This window comes from Gouania willdenowi, chromosome 15 (genome assembly GCF_900634775.1).
Source record: "Gouania willdenowi chromosome 15, fGouWil2.1, whole genome shotgun sequence".
Lineage (NCBI taxonomy): Eukaryota > Metazoa > Chordata > Actinopteri > Blenniiformes > Gobiesocidae > Gouania > Gouania willdenowi.
Window position 1 is genome coordinate 28,721,597 of NC_041058.1, and position 18,549 is coordinate 28,740,145.

Consider the following 18,549-nt stretch of genomic DNA (forward strand, 5'->3'; position numbering starts at 1 on the left):
GAGGCACAGGATGTAAGGGGGGTGCTCTGTGCAGTGAACTCCAGGAAGGCTGCAGGTCCAGATGGAGTACCTGGGAAGGTGCTCAAAGCATGTGCCAAGCAACTATCATATGTCTTCACTGACATCTTCAACTTATCTCTGGAATAAGCCATCATCCCACCCTGCCTGAAATCTGCCATAATCATCCCAATCCCAAAAAAGTCGCCCACAACCAGTCTCAATGACTTCCGCCCCATAGCACTCACCCCAGTCATCACCAAGTGTTTTGAGAAACTGGTCTTGAGACACATCAAACATTGTATCCCCCCCACCTTGGACCTGCATACCGGACTAACAGATCCACCGAAGATGACATCTGTCATCTGGAGAAACAGGGAGCTACGTCAGGATGTTCTTCATTGACTTCAGCTCAGCATTCAATACAATAATACTGGACATTTTGATTACCAAGTTAGCCAACCTGGGGCTCCCACCATCCACCTGCTCCTGGATAAAATACTTTTTGGTCAATTGACCGCAGCGGGTGAAACTGGGTCCTCACCTCTCCTCCTCCCGCACTCTCAGCACTGGCTCTCCCCAGGGCTGTGTGCTGGGTGCACTACTTTACTCCCCTTACACAACCAACTGCAGTCCCGCCCACCTAGAGAACATCATTGTCAAATTTGCTGACAACACAACAGTGGTGGGGCTGATCACAGTGGGAAATGAGGCAGCCTACAGAGATGAGGTCCTGAAACTAGGTGAGTGGTGTGCGTCAAACAACTTGGCACTAAATAAACATCACGAAGACCAAGGAACTCATCCTGGACTTCAGGAAGAACAGAGCTGCCCCAGCCCCCCTGTACATCAACGGTGGATGTGTAGAGCGAGTGAAGTCCTTCAAATTCCTTGGTGTCTACATCTCTGCTGATCTCTCCTGGTCAGTCAACACTACAGCGCTGGTCAAGAAGGCCGAGCAGCGACTACACTTCCTGAGGGTGCTCAGGAAGGAGCGACTAAACACTGCTGATGACCTTCTACCGTTCCACCATCGAGAGCCTACTGACTCACACTGTGACAGTGTGGCACTCCAGCTGCACAGAGGCCGACAGGAAGAGACTGCAGAGGGTGGCAAACAACACACAAAAAATAACCGACTGCCCTCTTCCTTCCCTGACTGCAATCTATAACTCCCGTTGTCTCAGCAGGGCCAGGAACATTTTAAAGGATAACATCCACCCTGGCTTCTACCTCTTCAATCTTGTGCCCTCTGGCAGGCGCTTCAGGTCCATACGGACCAGAACAAACAGATTCAGGGATATCTTCTTCCCCAAAGCAATCACCTTATTAAACTTTCGCTAATGTATCTATTTATTGTATTTATTAGTGTGTAGTCTTTTATATTGCTGTGTGTAATTATGGAGCTGTTTTTTTAAATCTGTACTGTGTATAATGACAATAAAGGCTTTCAATTCAATTCAATTCAAGATACTGTTTTATTTCTTGATGTCAATTTTTTTTATTTTATCTTAAACAGTTTTTAGGTTGCCATTTACATCAAATTAACAAATCAAACTAAATTAAATCAAACATTATTCTATATAATTTTAACAGTATAGAATTTAATACACTGCATTGTCTTCATTGAGAAGGTATTTTTTTGGCTCCAGGAGGTCTTTAATCCTGGTGAGATGAGGGAAAATGGCTCCTTTGAGAGCAAAGGTTGAAGACCCCTGGACTAGTCTATTACACAAGGTTTTTCTAGAACAGTTCAACTTAAGCACAAAAAGAATCTACAAAGTCAAAACACTGTCTTGTTTCAGATCATCAAACCAATTGTATTATTTTTTATTTGAATATCCTTCAATGTCCACTTTGATCTTCCTTACACTGCAATCTCCATGCCAATCACTAAGGCTGTACAATATTGTTTAAGCATCAAAATTACAATGTACGTGTCAAACATTGCACAAATGTATTCAATGGAAACGGCTGTCGGTAGGCAGAACTGTGTACTGACCATAATCCCTGGTGGGATCACAGAACTGTCACAGCCACTGTACATCTCCGTGAACCAAACTTTCAAAAACAAGCTTCAGAAGTTGTGGAAAGAGTGAATGCACTCAGGCACACAGCTTTACTAAACGGGATGGGTTCAGTGATCAGTGCAGGTGATTTGTTCCACAAGATAGCAGCAGTGCAGCATAACTTTATGTTATGATTATGTTATGATTCAGTTCTGTTCATACGGACTGTAAATCATAACCAACTACATCAGAATTTGAATTTCTTCCCATTTATATGCAATCTAACAGCGACTACAAAGACTGTAAAATGCAATCGTTTACGGACGAGCCCATGTCCGCTCTAGTGGTTAAGTTAGTGCTATTATACGGTACACGCTTCAGTATATAATTAGGTTTTGAGTTTAGCCTTAAAGGTGCAGAGGGTAGCAGCCTCCCGTACTGAGACTGGAAGCTGGTTCTAAAGGTGAGGGGCTTCATAGCTAAAAGCTCTTCCTCCTGTTCTACTTCTAGACATGTTAGGAACGTCCAGAAGGCCAGCAAACTGAGAGCGGAGTGATCTGCCTGGACAATAGGGCACTAATAGGTCTCTAAGATTTACAGGAGCTTGATCATCCAGTCAGGTTTTAGAGCTCAACACAGCACAGAGACTGTTTTAGTTAAAGTAACTAATGATCTACTCTGGGCTTCAGATAAAGGACGACTCTCAGTGCTGGTTTTATTAGATCTTAGTGCAGCTTTTGACACTATAGATCACTATATTCTACTAGAGAGATTAGAGGAATTACTTGGAATCACAGGGACTGCCCTAAACTGGTTTAAGTCCTACCTATCTGATAGGTACCAGTTTGTACACGTGAATAATAAGTCTTCTGTGTACACTAAAGTAAGCTACGGGGTTCCTCAGGGCTCTGTGCTAGGTCCAATCCTCTTCTGCATCTATATGCTCCCCCTTGGTAATGTTATGAGAAAATACTCTGTTAACTTTCACTGCTATGCTGATGATACCCAACTGTATGTATCAATGAAGCCAGGTGAGACAAACCAGCTTTCTAAACTTGAGGCCTGTCCAAAGGACATTAGGGCCTGGATGGACCAAAATTTTCTTCTTCTCAACTCAGACAAGACTGAGGTCATTGTACTGGGCCCACGACACCTTAGAGAAACCTATGCTAGTCTAACTGCCCGAGATGGCATTACTCTGGCACGAAGCACAACTGTTAGAAACCTTGGGGTTCTATTTCAACTCTCACATAAAACAAACTTCAAGAACTGCCTTCTTTCATCTCCGTAACATTGCTAAAATCAGACCTATCCTGTCTCAGAGCGACGCCGAAAAGCTAGTCCATGCTTTTGTTACCTCTAGACTGGATTATTGTAATTCTCTTTTAGCAGGCTGCCCGAGCAAGTCGCTTAAGACACTTCAGCTGGTTCAAAATGCTGCAGCACGTGTACTGACTAAAATTAGGAGAAGAGATCACATTACTCCTGTATTAGCCTCTCTGCGTTGGCTTCCCATAAAATATAGAATAGAATTCAAGATTCTTCTTCTCACTAAAGCCCTAAATGGACAGGCACCAGTCTATCTCAAGGAGCTTGTAGTGCCATACAATCCCCCCAGAACACTACGCTCCCTAAATGCTGGCCTACTCGTCGTTCCATTGGTCTCTAGAAGTAGTATAGGAGGAAGAGCTTTCAGTTATCAGGCCCCACTTCTCTGGAACCATCTACCAACCACGGTTCGGGGGGCAGACACCCTCTCTACCTTTAAAGTTAGGCCCAAAACATACCTCTTTGGTAAAGCTTTTAGTTAGGAACCAGCTCATAGCTCATAGTTAAAATGCAATAGGCATAGACTGCCGGGGGGGGTCTGGCATGCTCGGTTGGAGAGAGGCTGGAGAGGGCGTTAAGAGAGAGGTCATTTAGGTTAGAGAGGGACCGGAGAGGGTCCCATTCCTCTCTCTAACACTCCCTCTATGTCTGCTTCTTCCCTTGTGTGTTTGCTCCTGTACTCCTTCTGGCTTTTGTCTTGCAGATCCGTGGGATCCTCAGTGTGGAGTTACAGAGTCTCACCAACTCTGTCTCCACCCTTTCCTCTGCACACACCCAACACAGCATAACGTGGATGGCTGTTCATCATAGGAATGGGATCCACACAAGGTTCCTGCTGCTTAACAGAAGGTTTTCCTTGCCGCCATGATGAATTCATGTTGGGTGTGGGATACATATGTGTGTGTATATACGTATATATGCATATGTGTGTATCCATAAAATGAAGAGTCCGTCCTTAAGACTACTCTACTGTAAAGTGTCTTGAGATACCATTGGTTATGATTTGGCGCTATAAAAATAAAAGACTGATTGATTGATTGATTGATCATGCAGAGCTTTGTATGCTAACAGGATGATTTTAAACTCTATTCTAAATTTTACAGGAAGCCAATGAAGGAAAGCTAATACTGGAGAAACAAGCTCTCTCCTGTTTGTTCCACTTAGTATTCTGGCTGCAACATTCTGAATTAATTGGATGTTTTTTATTAAGTTTTTGGGACATCCTGAAAGTAGAGAGTTACAATAATCTAGTCTAGATGTAACAAATGAATGGATCAGTTTTTCAGCATCACTCTGGGCCAAGATATTCCTTATTTTAGAGATATTACGGAGGTGGAAGAAGGCTGTCCTTGAGATCTGTTCAATATGAGAATTAAACAGAAGGATAAGTCTGTATCAAAGATAACGCCCAAGTTTTTTACTGTGGTGCTGGGTGACAGAGTAATGCCATCCTGACACACTATTTGCTGGAGAGGATAAATCTGTATCTTTTTTTTCTTCTTCATTGGGTTTATCTGGCAGCTTACACTTTTATTGTTATATACTATCACCATCTTCTGGCCCCTACAAAGTCCCAATTTCATACCCCCCCACATTAGCCCAGTGATAATTACAGTATATAACAGTTACGGGAAAAAAATCCTCAGCTCTGGCAGGTAACACTAGTCAGGGGCTTGAAGAGGTCTGGTAAAGTATTGTTTAGGCTACAAGGAAACCGTGAAGGAGCTTTTCCAGTTTATTATTAATAGAAGGATGACACCATAGGATTTTTTAAAGAAATCCTAGCTGTGCTATGGAGTTTGAACTCACGTAACAAGTGCTAAAAAGCTACAATTTTTGAATGTTTTGCTATAGGACCACTATACCACTAAGATATTTTCCAGATAGTGCAGTGACACTGGTTTCTAGTCTCTCTAGCTGTGTTACCCCAAAGAATAAACTAGCTTTCCTTTACTTTAAAGCCAAATAACTGTTTTAACCTTTCTAGCAAGTCATTGCATTTCTTAACATTTATTAATGTATTTATAACTGTGAAAAAACCTGCAGTAAAGCTTCCAACACAAAACATTTATTCAGTGTTCTTTTATATGATCTGTTAGTTATAAATCTTTTTAAGACTTTTAGGCTAGTGATCAGTTAACCCATAATAAACACTAACTTAACTCATCTCATGCTAAATACCGGCCATATCGAATTCTTTATATAATGTTAGTAAAAAACAAAATACAGTATGTTCTATTCAATTCCAAAAAATATCTTTGTAATGTGATGAATTATGATGAGGTTTTATCTAACTGGTTCCCTGAGGAGCATACTTTGTAATTATCTTGAAGAAATTAGTTACTTTTGTTCTGCATGATCTCTTCTCAATGACAGACTTAACAATGATTTGTGCTGGTGGGATTCCTTTACGAGGAGATGGAAATGTAAAGTGACAGCTATCACATGCCCGTATCCTCCTCTCAAATAAACACAGACATGAATAGGAAAACAAAAATGCACACTGCACTCTCACATAACTGGTATAGTAACAGATGACCCACAGGCAAGGAAAGTATGTATGGCTTAGTAAACACATTTTTAGTAATGCACAAACGAAGTGCATGAGAAAGTCCAGGGCCCTCCATTTATGTATGCATTGGGGTTCCTTTCTAGCATTTTTCAAATTATCTGGAGGACACATGACTGCATATTAGTCCAAAACTAAAACTATGACCGTGGTGTAAAACATAAAAAATAAATAAAAAGCATCAACAAATCCAAGCCAACTTTAATGTTGTTTTGGGTTTCAGTAAGTCAGGGTTTAAAGGACAGAGCTAAAATGTGCTGCAGAGTTTATTTAATGTAATCTGTTGTAATCAGCTAAAAATCAACCCCAAATCTGTTCCAAACAGCTTCTATGGGTTCAGCACGCACAGAGTTCTTTTTCATGTGTAAGAGCAGACAAGGAGTGACAAGAATTATAATATTAATTATTATTAATATTACATTAATTTGCCTTGAGGTATTATATATATATATTATATTGCATTATTGCATAAACCACAGACAAATAGTAAAAGTATAAATAAACAAGTTATTTTTTTTTTTTTTTTTTACCTTGTCTGCACATGCTGTTGAAGGTCAACACTACAAGAAGTGTAATCTTTTTAACAGCAATGCATATTTTATTATTGCAATTAAATAAATGAATTTATTTCATTGCATAATTGTGACCATCACCAGCCCTCCCTAGGGAAGGGTAAATACTTTATTAAAGGGAGGATGTAAAAAAGAGAGGGCAGTGTTACAGCAGGGTGAGGGGGGTGGGGGGGGGGGGAGTTAACAGGGAGGAGGGATACAAGATAGGAAAACGAATGGGTGGGGAATAGTCAATAAGTTTCAAGTGATGTGATGTGAAATTGTGGTTGTGTATATTGTGCTTATTATTGTGTTATCAAGCCAGTCTGGTGACCAGTGTGCGGCTAAGGAATAATGGTGGTGGCTGTGAGCAGAGGAGGAAGTGAGTGGAAGTTACATAAAACAGGTATTTGGGAACAACGTGTCTATGGTTGAGCCCAGTATGAGTGTTATCCCACAGCCCGAGGCCAGTGCGTCCATGACAAATGTGATTCCAAGAACCGCTACTGCAAAACCCATGAGCCGCCCCCGGGCCCGAAGAAGCAGTCGGGCCAGCAGAAAGAGCGGGAGATCTAGGGGCCCCCGGCGACCACCCCACGGCCAAGCAGCCCCCCGAACGCCCCCAAGATCCCAAGCCGAGAGGCTGCCATTGCCCCCCCATACACACCCGAGAAGGCCCCAAGGAGCCAAGGACCCAGCGCACCACGCCACCGACTCCAACCCCCAACCCCCAGGCCCCTCTGGGTTGGGGCTGGGAGTCCCCCCGCCGGTCCCCAGGCACCCCAACCTAGCCCCCCCGGGCGCCCCAGATGCCGATGCCGCCCGTGCCACGAGCTTCAGTTCTTTAAAGCCAGGGCCCCCTCCAGAGGCCAAGCCAGAACGCCCCGCCGGGATGTGGCCCCCTATTCTGGCCCCGACACCCTGCCTCACGGGGGACTGCCCAAGCAGGGGCAATCCCCCAGGGTATGCAAGGGCGCGGCACGCGCCACCCGCCCCAGAAGACCCCCGCCAGGACCGGCCCGGCCAGCCGGCCAAGCACCCCGGGCCCCAGGAGCACCCCCAGGGACCAGGACCCCCCAAGGGCAAGCCCCCGGGCCAAGCCCCCCGGGACGCGCCCCCCACCCCAGCCCAGGTCCCGGCCACAGCCCAGCGGGACCGCACAGCCCCAGACGGCACAAGGCCAGCAGCCCAAGGCCCGCCGCCCCCCGGACAGCGCAAGCCACGGGGCAGCGCCCCCCGCCGGCCTGCGAGCAACCGGCGACCCCCACCGCGGGGACGGAGGCACCCCAACGGCACACATCCAGCGCGGGACAGCAGCCCCCAGCCAAAGATGCCCCGGACCCACCCACCAGTCCGCAGATGGCAGGACATACCCACCAGGCGGCCGAAAGCAACCTCAACCACCGGAACAGCTAACGCCGGCCCCCCAGTAAACAGCATCATCCCGAGGCGCCAAACAACCCTGCCCCAACCCCGGTGAGGACACCAGCACCCCCCCAGCACACCCACCCCCCAAACCGGCGAGGCAGGCCGCCACGGGCCCGCACACCGCGGGGCCCGCCCCCAAGGCCACCAGGAGACAAAACAAGCACCAAGCCACACCCAAGGGGGAGAGGCACCCCCGCGCCCCACCCGGCCGACACAGCCCGGAAAGACCCCACAAGGAGAGACCCCGGCAAAGCCCCCCCGAGACCCACCGCCACGCCCGACCGCACCATCTTGATGTACTTTTACTCTATGCAGTGGCCCAGCCACCAACAGAGGGGCCAGGCCCCCACCGGAGAGGCCCAAATATGTGTACCAACCCACCACCCTGTTATGGTGCCTCTCCATTGGGGAATGGAGAGGCACTTCCCGATCCCCTGTGTGAATGTGTGTCTTTGGTGAATGTATGGGGTGTAATTAAAAGAAGGGGGATGGAGGGGAGCGGTGCTCCCCCTCCAGCCTCTGTGGATTTATGTGTATGTGGTGTAATAGGCCGGAGGGTGTAAATGATTATACACCCTCCGGGGGGTGGCATGTTGAGATGCGATTAAAATTGGAGGGATTAGTAGGGCAACTAGAGGTGGGAGGGCCGCCCCCACGCCACTACATAGTAACACAGGTGGCGGCCCCCTCCACCCCCAGCCCCACCATCCAGCCCCCCAAGGGTTGGGTATGGGTGTGTGGTGCATTTTGTGAGTGAGCCAGACCAGCTGGGAGTGGGGTGAAGTGAACATGTAGGAGGCCTGTCCAGTGTGAGCCGGCCCAGAGGGTAGATGGCGCAGACGGGCAAGTGGCACTGCGGGCCCCGGAGCAGCACAGCCGGAGACCCCCCCCCACAGCACCCCCCAGACCGCGCAGGCCCCGCGGAGCACGGCGACACCCCCCACCCCCGGGCACAGCCAGGCACCAACCCCATCCCCCGGCGCCCCAGGGGGCGACCCCCGCCGCCCGCCGGCCCGGAGCAACGCCACCACGCCACCAAGGGGAGCGGCCGAGCAGGGGGGAGGCCCGTGCCCGCACCAGGGCCAGCACAGGCCCACCCGGCGCCACGATACAACACTCTCCACCGGGAGGCGGCCCCGGCCCCCCCGACGAGAGAGGACGCCATCCACCGCCAAGCAGGGCCATCCCGCCAGCCACGGACCGGCAAGCCAGAGTACCGAAGCACCCCCAGCCCGGAACCGCCCCCCCACACCAACGGCGCCAATAGAGCCCCCCCCCCCCCACGGAGGCAATCCCCGACGACCCACGCACCGGCACGAGACACCCCCCGACGCCAGCACACCCTGAACAACAGCGGGCCCGAGGCCACTAGCCCCGCCCCGCCCAAGGCTGCGCAGCGCCGCCACGAGCCGCGGCCGGTCCCCGGGCAGATGGTCGGAGAGCACCTCCCCGGACACGTAGCCCAAGGATCTGCCCCCGGGGCACCCCCGCCCCGGAATCGCGCCCACGGCGCCCGGTGCACCCAGCCAGCAGACCAGCCAATCCCAACGCGGATCCACCGGGCCAGGAACCACGCGCCGCGCCCCTGCACACCCACCCAATACGATCCCCGGGGAGGCCCCATAGCACCCCCCACCCCACCCCTCTAGCCATAACGTCCACACCCCGGCCATTGCGGTCGTACAAAATAAACAAGTTAAACCGGTTCGGGGCTTGGTCAGCCTTTTGCTGGTTTTCAGCGGGTTTCACGGCTGGTTTCAAATCTGGTTTCACGGCTCATTCAGAATCAGCAGGTTTAAACTGGTTCTGAATTGTGATCTTCACCACTGGTTGAAAACTGACTTTGAGTGGACTTCTTACAGCTTCAGCATGCTTTGCTCTGTTGTATTGGTTTTCAGGGGCTCAGCTCACAGCAGTGGGAACCGGAGGTTTTCTTTTCTGGATTGTGCAAGCTTGCTTAGTCTACTGAAACAAAATACGGTGAGGTTAGAAAGAAAATAAAAATACATCGCGATGGGGTTACTCGGTGACCCACGCTGAAAAAATCCAAAGATTATGAATTTGCAGTTCGGGTTTATTGTGATTTAAGCGTTCCTATTAGTCAATGTTTTTGCGGCAGCCAACTAGATTGCTTTTGGATGGTTCATGGGTTGTAGTTTGTCTGTGGGTTTGTTCTGAGTGGATGAAAAAACTTCTTTGAAAAAAGAAATATGAAAATAACTCAGAAGACAATTAGAGTATAAACTTCAAAGTAAGATGAGAGCAGAAATCATAATGTTCTGGTCAGTTTGACACCAAGCACGATAAATTGCTTGCAATGTAACTAGGAGATATTCATTAAGAACACTTAAATGTAACTTTACTGTATGTAACCTTATTCTAAGAATGTCCTGGTTTCCTGTGAATAAAAAAGTTATTGACAGTGTAGAAAATTACATTTCAATTTGCATCAAAAAATTGTGTCCTCTTTTAAAATGTTCATTGTTAATTCTTGGAGAGAAGCACAGTGTCTATGCCTTGGTTCTTGGCAAGCAGGGGGGGAAGATTGAAGAAGATTGGCATGAAATTAAAAACTTATGCCTGTTTGTTGCGCCCACCCTGTCATGTCTCTATTCACCACCGGGGGGGTGCACCTGTCAGGTTTAGCACTTTAGTTCAGAGTCTTTGTTTATTCTGTGTTCTAGTTTAACTCTTGTCTGTGTTTCAGGTATTCCTGCTTGTGGCTCCACCCCCCCAGTGATGTCTGTGGGCTTGGTTGGTGACTGATTAGCTCCCTCGTGTTTTCACCCAGGTGTGGCCCATTCCCAATCAGGCCTCTTCCACTATTTAGCTGAGTGCTTGGGCACAGTATGACTGCTGGATCATTAGGGATGTAACGATTAATCGTAAGGCAGTTAAAAATCGATTCATAGGTATCACGGTTCTCATCGATATTCTGAAAATTGAATCACAGTACTTTTTTAACAGCAGAGGGCGCTATATATTTATCATTCTCTTGTTTCAAAGTCTTGGCGGCGGGCGGGATCTGCTACTACTTTCTTTCTGGCCGCCTTCTACTCTTAAACATGTTCATAAATGATTCCTTACCCCTTTAGCACCGAAAGAATATCTGTAATATTACGTGAATATCTGTAAAAGTCCCATTTTTCTATTAGCTCTGTCTGCTAGCGCATAGCATCTCTTCTTCACTGCATGAATATCTGCATGCCAAGCGACCACTGGGTTACCTGCGCCCTCTGCTGGTCCAAACAAATATCTGACGTAAATACAATGCAATGACTGGGTTTTTTTTCAAGTCCAATTGTTAAGGCACAAAAAACGTTTTTAGTTGCACTTTTAAAAAGAAAAATAACTATTATGCAGTTTTGCATTGTTTACTATAGAACCAGAATTTAAATTAATAGGCTTCTTCTTCATTTGTATTATTCTCTTATTTATTTTATTCCAGATTTATTTTTAGTTAAATTGCATTGTTTTGAATAGTTTATCAAAGGATTCTTTTGACAATGACAAAAATAAAAGGAAAATAGTACAGTACAGTTTCCTAGCTTCCTGGCTAGCGTCCCTGAGTCCCCTAGCTTCCAGGCTAGCGTCCCTGAGTCGGAAATAGTGTTGTTCGGGACGCTCAGCAGCACTCTCCTGATTCTGGAGATGGGCCCAAGGACCGGTTGTTCATGCCACCCCAGGCTTGTTCCCAAGTGCTCCAGTGTTCCCAAGCTCTCCACTCCAGATTCCAGATCTCATGCCATCCAGGTATGAACCAAACTTTGACCTTTATTTCCCAGCACTTTTGGTGGCCGAACATGAGAAATTATGTCCCGGAGATGGTTTCTGCCTGCTCTGTCTGTGCTCGAGGAAAAGCTTCTCACAAGTCCTGGCCGGTCTGCTGCATCCTCTTCCCATCCAAAGCCGCCCCTGGTTTTATTTTGCTGTGGATTTTGTCATGGGTCTTCCATCATCTGATGGTAATACAACCATCCTCACTGTTGTTGACCGTTTTTCTAAGGGTGTTCACTGTGTTCCCCAACCCAAACTACCTTCTGCTCTGGAGACTGTCAAGATTTTAACTCAACGTGTTTTCAAGTTACATGGGATTTCTATAGACATTGTGTCTAATTGTCTCACGTTTTTTTCCATGGTCTGGAAGGAGTTCTGTAAGGCTGTGGGCACCTCGGTAAGCCTCTCCTCAGGCTACCATCCCCAGACCAACAGCCAGACAGAGCTGGTTAACCAGAATCTGGAGTCCGCTCTTCACTGCGTGGCAGCCCAAAGCCCTGTCTCTTGGTCATAAATGCTGCCCTGGATTGAGTATTCTCAACTCCCACTCTTGCTCCGCTACAGGCATGTTCATGGTCTGTAACAGTTTTCAGACCTCCCTTGTTACCTGACAATGAGGAGAATGTGACAGTTTCCTCTGTCCAAGACTACCTTTGGAAGATTCGGGTGGTCTGGAGGAACACTAAGGCAGCCCTTACTCGCTCAGCTGTGAAAAACAAATGCCTGGCTAACCGTCACCCACTCGTGGTAGTTTACTGTGAGGATCTGGGGCAGGGCCTTTTCTTAGGAGTCTCCAGGAGAGCAATGCACCTGTGGTTAATCAGCTCTGCTGTGACTCCTTATCAGTTCCAGTTCCTTCACCTTCTCGAGTGGTACTTCAGCCATTGCCATTGAGTTCTCTCTACTACGTTCTATTGGTGTCTCTCTTAGCATGTGCCGGAATCTTTTTGTCTCTCTCTCCTTCCAGTGTCCTCCTCATCCAAAGAGAAGCCCGCCCACGCTCCAAACTCCTGCACCGCACAGCTTGTGTCTTCTTCTCTGCCTCAGCCAGCTGTGGATCTCTTATTTTGTCTCAATCTGGATTATCTTCATCCCACAATAAACCTGTCAATCTCTGAAATGCATTCCTCTGTCTCACTTTTGGGTCCACCTGCTTGCTCTCACCCGTAACAATTATGTGAAAATACATGACAGTATTGCAAATCTTTTCCTGCCATCAGTGCACAAATAAAGGGGAATACTGAGATACCTTTATGTATTAACATCAGATGCATAATTGTGTATTTTATGTACTTATGTACGCTAGAGATTTACATTATGTTTATACAAAACCTTTGTCTAATATCATTTCACATTGGCACTTCAGTAAGTCCCATAGTTTCTGAACAGATGGTTTTGTGCTACCTGTGGGTTGCAGTCCGTGCTTTCTGGATTAAATGTTCTTTTTTTGCTGTCCACTTTCCTTTTCTTGCTGAAAGTCATTTGTTACTTGTTTATAATCATTGATCTATCTCACCTGTTGTTGTCTCAACATTCTTTCTGCGCATAGATGAAGCTGTGTACATGAATAAATACGTGCGTTCCTCACCTGTTGGCCAGGCTAAGAGGAATTACCCACCTAAGCCCAATTTTTTCTGCTTTAACTCCACTAGAATTTGCTTAACACGAAATTACCCACCCACAACACTATAGAGCTTATTTGTTATTCCCACAAAAAAAAAGCCAGGTCTAACTACAAACTATGAATGACACGATTTGAGGCTTTTTATAGCATCACTTTTATGCTCTTATAAAAGGGGCACAAAACTAAAATGCAATTAGTGTTTGATTTTCACTTTGCATCCATCTGTCATAAACTGCTGATAACCATAGAACTGAATCTTGCCTTGAGGAGTTCACCTGTGTTTGGTCTCCTGATGGAGACAGACATGCGGTGTAGCTCAAGGGAAATTTGTTCTCACGTGGCCAAAGTTCATTGTTCCGTGCAGTGATGTTAAAGGAGACATATCATGCTTTTAAATCCTTCCTTTTTACATATAAATCATACAGTTGTGGTCTATATAAAGTGGAACTGCAATGTTTGGGTCTGAATTCCTCATTATTATAGCTCCACAGGCTCCTTTTCTACCACTTTTCTGATGTGCTTCTAAGAGCAACTCGTTTTGGTGCGGTCTCTTTAAATGCAAATGAGACACTTCATACCCCACCCCATAACTCCACCCTGTTCGTTTGATAGAAGAGATACGATTATGTAGCGGCGCAGAAAATGTTTATTCACACGTTATTTACAAAATGTCAACAACGGAAGACTTGTCCATCCAGCCATACGGCGGAGCGAGATGAAAATTAAGATATTTAACCTGCAGAACCCTAACAAGCTAACGTCACGAAATGCATTTTATTACAGTCTTTTCGGAGACAAAAACAGCAAAATGAAATGACTAATGAAAACTTTAGACTTTAATTAAATCACGTAGGCCATATCATCAAGGATCTAAAACGAGCACACAGCAAAGACGGTGCAACTGCCAATGCTAACAAAACAATGACAGGAACGTCTTATCATCACACTTTTTAGCGTTATTTACAGCTTACCGAAGTGCTCTGTTCATCGTCTCCAAAGATAGAAGGAATTGAACCCTCAATCAGACAAAGTCTTCTGGCAAATCCTTCTTTATACTGCAAAGGTTGCAGAAGCTGTCATCCTTGAAGTGCGTCGCGCACACAAAAATGACCTTACCCACAGATGTGGGTACATTTCCGTGAAAAATAAAACTCAACCAGGCACTTCGAAAAGGTTCTGATGCTGGGAGACGGTGTAATGAAGCGTGTGGGTTACTACATCCAACAACCGAACATTTTGACTTATCCTCTCCTAACTTCGGCATCCTTGAGCTTGGACTACAAAATAAAAGCGAGAAAAAAAAATGACGTGTTGGGCCTGGAGTCGATGTCCTAATTTGGCAGTTCCGCTGCAAATACTGTGACGTTATTGTTCAAAAAACGTAATAGAGAATCGAAAAATCGAAACAGATTGAAAAATATGACCTAAACAGAATATAAAGATATAAACGAAGCACCTGAAGAAACTAATTTGAACTTTTCTGTACTTCTAAACACTCTAAATACACAACAAAATGCATTTAAGGGCTGAAAAAGTGGATTTAGCATGAAATGTCCCTTTTAAGTGAACAGTGAATAGAAGCCTGGCTATTTTCCCAAAACTGTTGCCGTGAAACTCCAGTAATCGCTTGAGCATCTACTAACAACAATTAATTCTCGCTTAACTGAATCATCTGCATATCATCTGAATCAATTAGGATTCCTTAAATCTTATAAATTTAAAATGGGTCATTATAGAACAATAAAAAAATATGATACATTAGATTACATTGTTTTTTTTTTACTTTGTCTGCACTGAGCCCCCCAGAGTGACCCGATCACCGCCCAATTAGGGGCCACCCCACAGGCATAGACGCCAGCACCCCCCCCCAGCGTGCCCACCTCCCAAAGCGGCGCGGCAGGCCACCCCGGGCTCACACACTGCGAGGACCGCCCTCAAGAAAACCAGGAGACGAGACAAGCACCAAGCCACAACCGAAGAGAAGAGGCACCCCCACGCCCGCCAGGCCGACACACAAGAGACCCTGCGAAGAGTGCCCCCAGCAACATATCCCACGCCCACCAAGACCCCCTGCCCCACCATGCCCGACCACACCATCTTGATGTGTTTGTACTCTACATGGTGGCCCAGCCATCAACAGTGGGGCCGGGCCCCGACTTGACAGGCCTAAATGTGTGAGTCTACCCACTACCCTGTTATGGTGCCTCTCTATTCCCTAATGGAGAAGCACTTCCCTATACCCTGTGTGAATGTGTGTGTTTAGTGAATGTATGAGGTGCAATTAAAAGAAAGCCCACCCCCGCACTAGGGCCAGCACGGCGCCATGATACAACACCCTCCACAGGGAGGCGGCCCCGCCCCCCCCGGCGAGAGAGGACGTCATCAACTGCCCAAGCAGGGCCATCCACGGACCGATAAGCAGGCAAAATCAAGCCACCCCCGTGCCAACACGAGACAAACCACCACGACGCCAGCACAGCCCGGAGGACAGCTGGCACGAGGCCATCAGCCCCACCCTGCCCAAGGCAGTACGGTGCCACATCAAAAAGCGGCCAGTCCCCAGGCAGAAGAGCGAGATCACATTGTTTAGAAGTTCATGTGCATTTACGTCCTCAAATCAACAACAAGAATGTGCATGCGTACCAAGGCGTACCAAAGTGGGGCCGGGCCCCGACTTGACAGGCCTAAATGTGTGAGTCTACCCACTACCCTGTTATGGTGCCTCTCTATTCCCTAATGGAGAAGCACTTCCCTATACCCTGTGTGAATGTGTGTGTTTAGTGAATGTATGAGGTGCAATTAAAAGAAAGGGGATGGAACCTTTGTGTATATATGTGTATGTGGTGCATAGCTCCAGAGGGTAGAGACTGTCGTCGCACCCTCCGGTGTGGGTTGAGGTGTAATTAAAATTGGAAGGATTGGTAGGGCAAGTTGAGGTGGGTGTGCCGACCCTGCGCCACTACTTAGTAGCACAGGCGGCGGCCCCCTCCACCCCCAGCCTCCCAAAATTTGGGTATGGGTATGTGGTGCACCAAGAGTGAGTGAGCCAGACCAGCTGGGAGTGAATTGAAGTGTCCATTTGGAGGCCTGTCTGGTGTGAGCCCGGCCCGTCCACATGGCGGGCCACCGGAGAGGGTAGATGGCACAGACAGGCATGCGGCACAAGCAGAAAAGCTGGAAACCCACCACGCGGCACCCCCGAACCATGCCGGCCCCACGTGGCACCAGCCACATCCCCCAGCAGTCCAGGGGGCAACCCTTGCTGCATGCCGGCCCAAAGCGGCCCGTCCCGTCGCAACAGGGAGCAGCTGAGCAGGAGAGAAGCCCACCCCCGCACTAGGGCCAGCACGGCGCCATGATACAACACCCTCCACAGGGAGGCGGCCCCGCCCCCCCCGGCGAGAGAGGACGTCATCAACTGCCCAAGCAGGGCCAGCCACGGACCGATAAGCAGGCAAAATCAAGCCACCCCCGTGCCAACACGAGACAAACCACCACGACGCCAGCACAGCCCGGAGGACAGCTGGCACCAGGCCATCAGCCCCACCCTGCCCAAGGCAGTACGGTGCCACATCAAAAAGCGGCCAGTCCCCAGGCAGAAGAGCGAGATTACATTGTTTAGAAGTTCATGTGCATTTACGTCCTCAAATCAACAACAAGAATGTGCATGCGTACCAAGGCATGCCATTTATCTCATTGTAAATTAACAGATAAATGCATATTATTGTTCTACTACTACTACTACTACTACTACTACTAGTTTAGTTAATCAGAAATGGGTAACTAAGAAAGGGCAAATGAGACAAACAGAACATGATGTAAAGAGCCCTTTTAGTGAAGCAAAAGCAGGTATATTCCTTATTCTATTAGGGTACTTATAGTTTCAGGAGGAAAACCATAATTAAACAGAGCAAGCTCCAAACTGAACTGTCCAAACATAACTGAGCTGAAACCTAAGTAGACATACCACCTTTTTTCAAACTACACAACAACTGGAAACTGGAAAGTAGGTTGTAATTTTCATAACATAAACAGACACTCTTACATCCACCTCCATACAAGTTTTTAAGAAAAACCATTAACAACATTTGATAGCCAGGTGCTAACATACAGTACATAACACAAGCACTTGTAGTGACTATAATATATATTGTAGAGAAATAGCAGGCATTCCTCTTTGTCTCCAGAGCTATAAGTATCAAAATTATAGCTTCTTCTTCTACAATCATATCAGTATAGTTCCTTTTTTTCATACTTAATTTAACTGATGGAGCCCCCAAAGGATCAATAAAGTGCTATCCATCCATCTTTGCTCTCCTCTAACCTTGGCCTGTGCTCTACGAGGGCTTTCATGCAAAAGTTGAGTTTTGTTGGAAGTCTTCTTTCAATGAAAACACAATTAAGGTCTCTAATAACAGCCTTACCTGGTTCAGTGCAGTTTTTTACTTGTTCCAGGTACAGCTGAGTCTCATTTGATTGTAAAAGGTGACGACTCTCCCACCGAGCATCCTCTAGGATGGAGTTGGACACATGGTACCCTGAAAGAAGCATGGTGAGATAGTTACGATTCCTCAAAAACCGTTAGGCAAGGCATGCATCAGTCTGAGCAAAGAAAAAAGAATAATGATGTGTATTATGTATCATCAATGTATACTGTATACCAACAATTTGGTACCCACCTTGTAAAATAACAAGGTTGTTTTGTATTTCCATTGTTTTGGGATTCCCCAATATGTATAAGATAATAGCATTACAAACAACTATTACACATCAGTTAACAGTTAAAGAAGCAGACTTGTAACCGGAGGTTGCAGATTTAAATCTGCTGTGGGTCATCACTGGAGGTGTCTAAATTCCATCTGTTTTTTGACAGAATTTAGACATTGCACTTTAATCCATTATTTGATAACTATTAATTAAAAAACAACTGTAAGGTGCATAACTGATCTCCAAATACTGAACTGAAATAATTATGATAGCCGTTGAGCGATATACAGTATAGTATAGATATCGCCAAGATTTAGACGTCGAAATCTCTATGCATTTCAATGTCTGGATATAGAACGAATCTAGACAATTGAATTTAATCCATTATTTAGTAGTTGTTTATTTAAAATAATAACTGCACAATGCAGAACTGATCTCTAAATATTGGACTAAAATAATTTGTAGAGCTATAATCGTTATCAGGTATAGTTTAGATGTAGATGTCTAATATCCCGCATTTCAACGTCTGTAATTACACCATGCTTTATATTTAGATAT

The 18,549-nt window shown here is 46.5% G+C and overlaps 1 protein-coding gene across 1 annotated transcript in view; it reads right to left on the reverse strand.

Annotated features, from left to right (window-relative positions):
• The window catches only part of slc24a3 (solute carrier family 24 member 3), a 115,866-nt gene that overhangs the window by 61,791 nt on the left and 35,526 nt on the right, over nt 1-18,549 (reverse strand). The window contains exon 2 of the mRNA XM_028468663.1: nt 17,709-17,822. Within this exon, the coding sequence (XP_028324464.1) occupies nt 17,709-17,822 (114 nt within the window). The remainder of the gene's footprint in view (nt 1-17,708; nt 17,823-18,549) is intronic.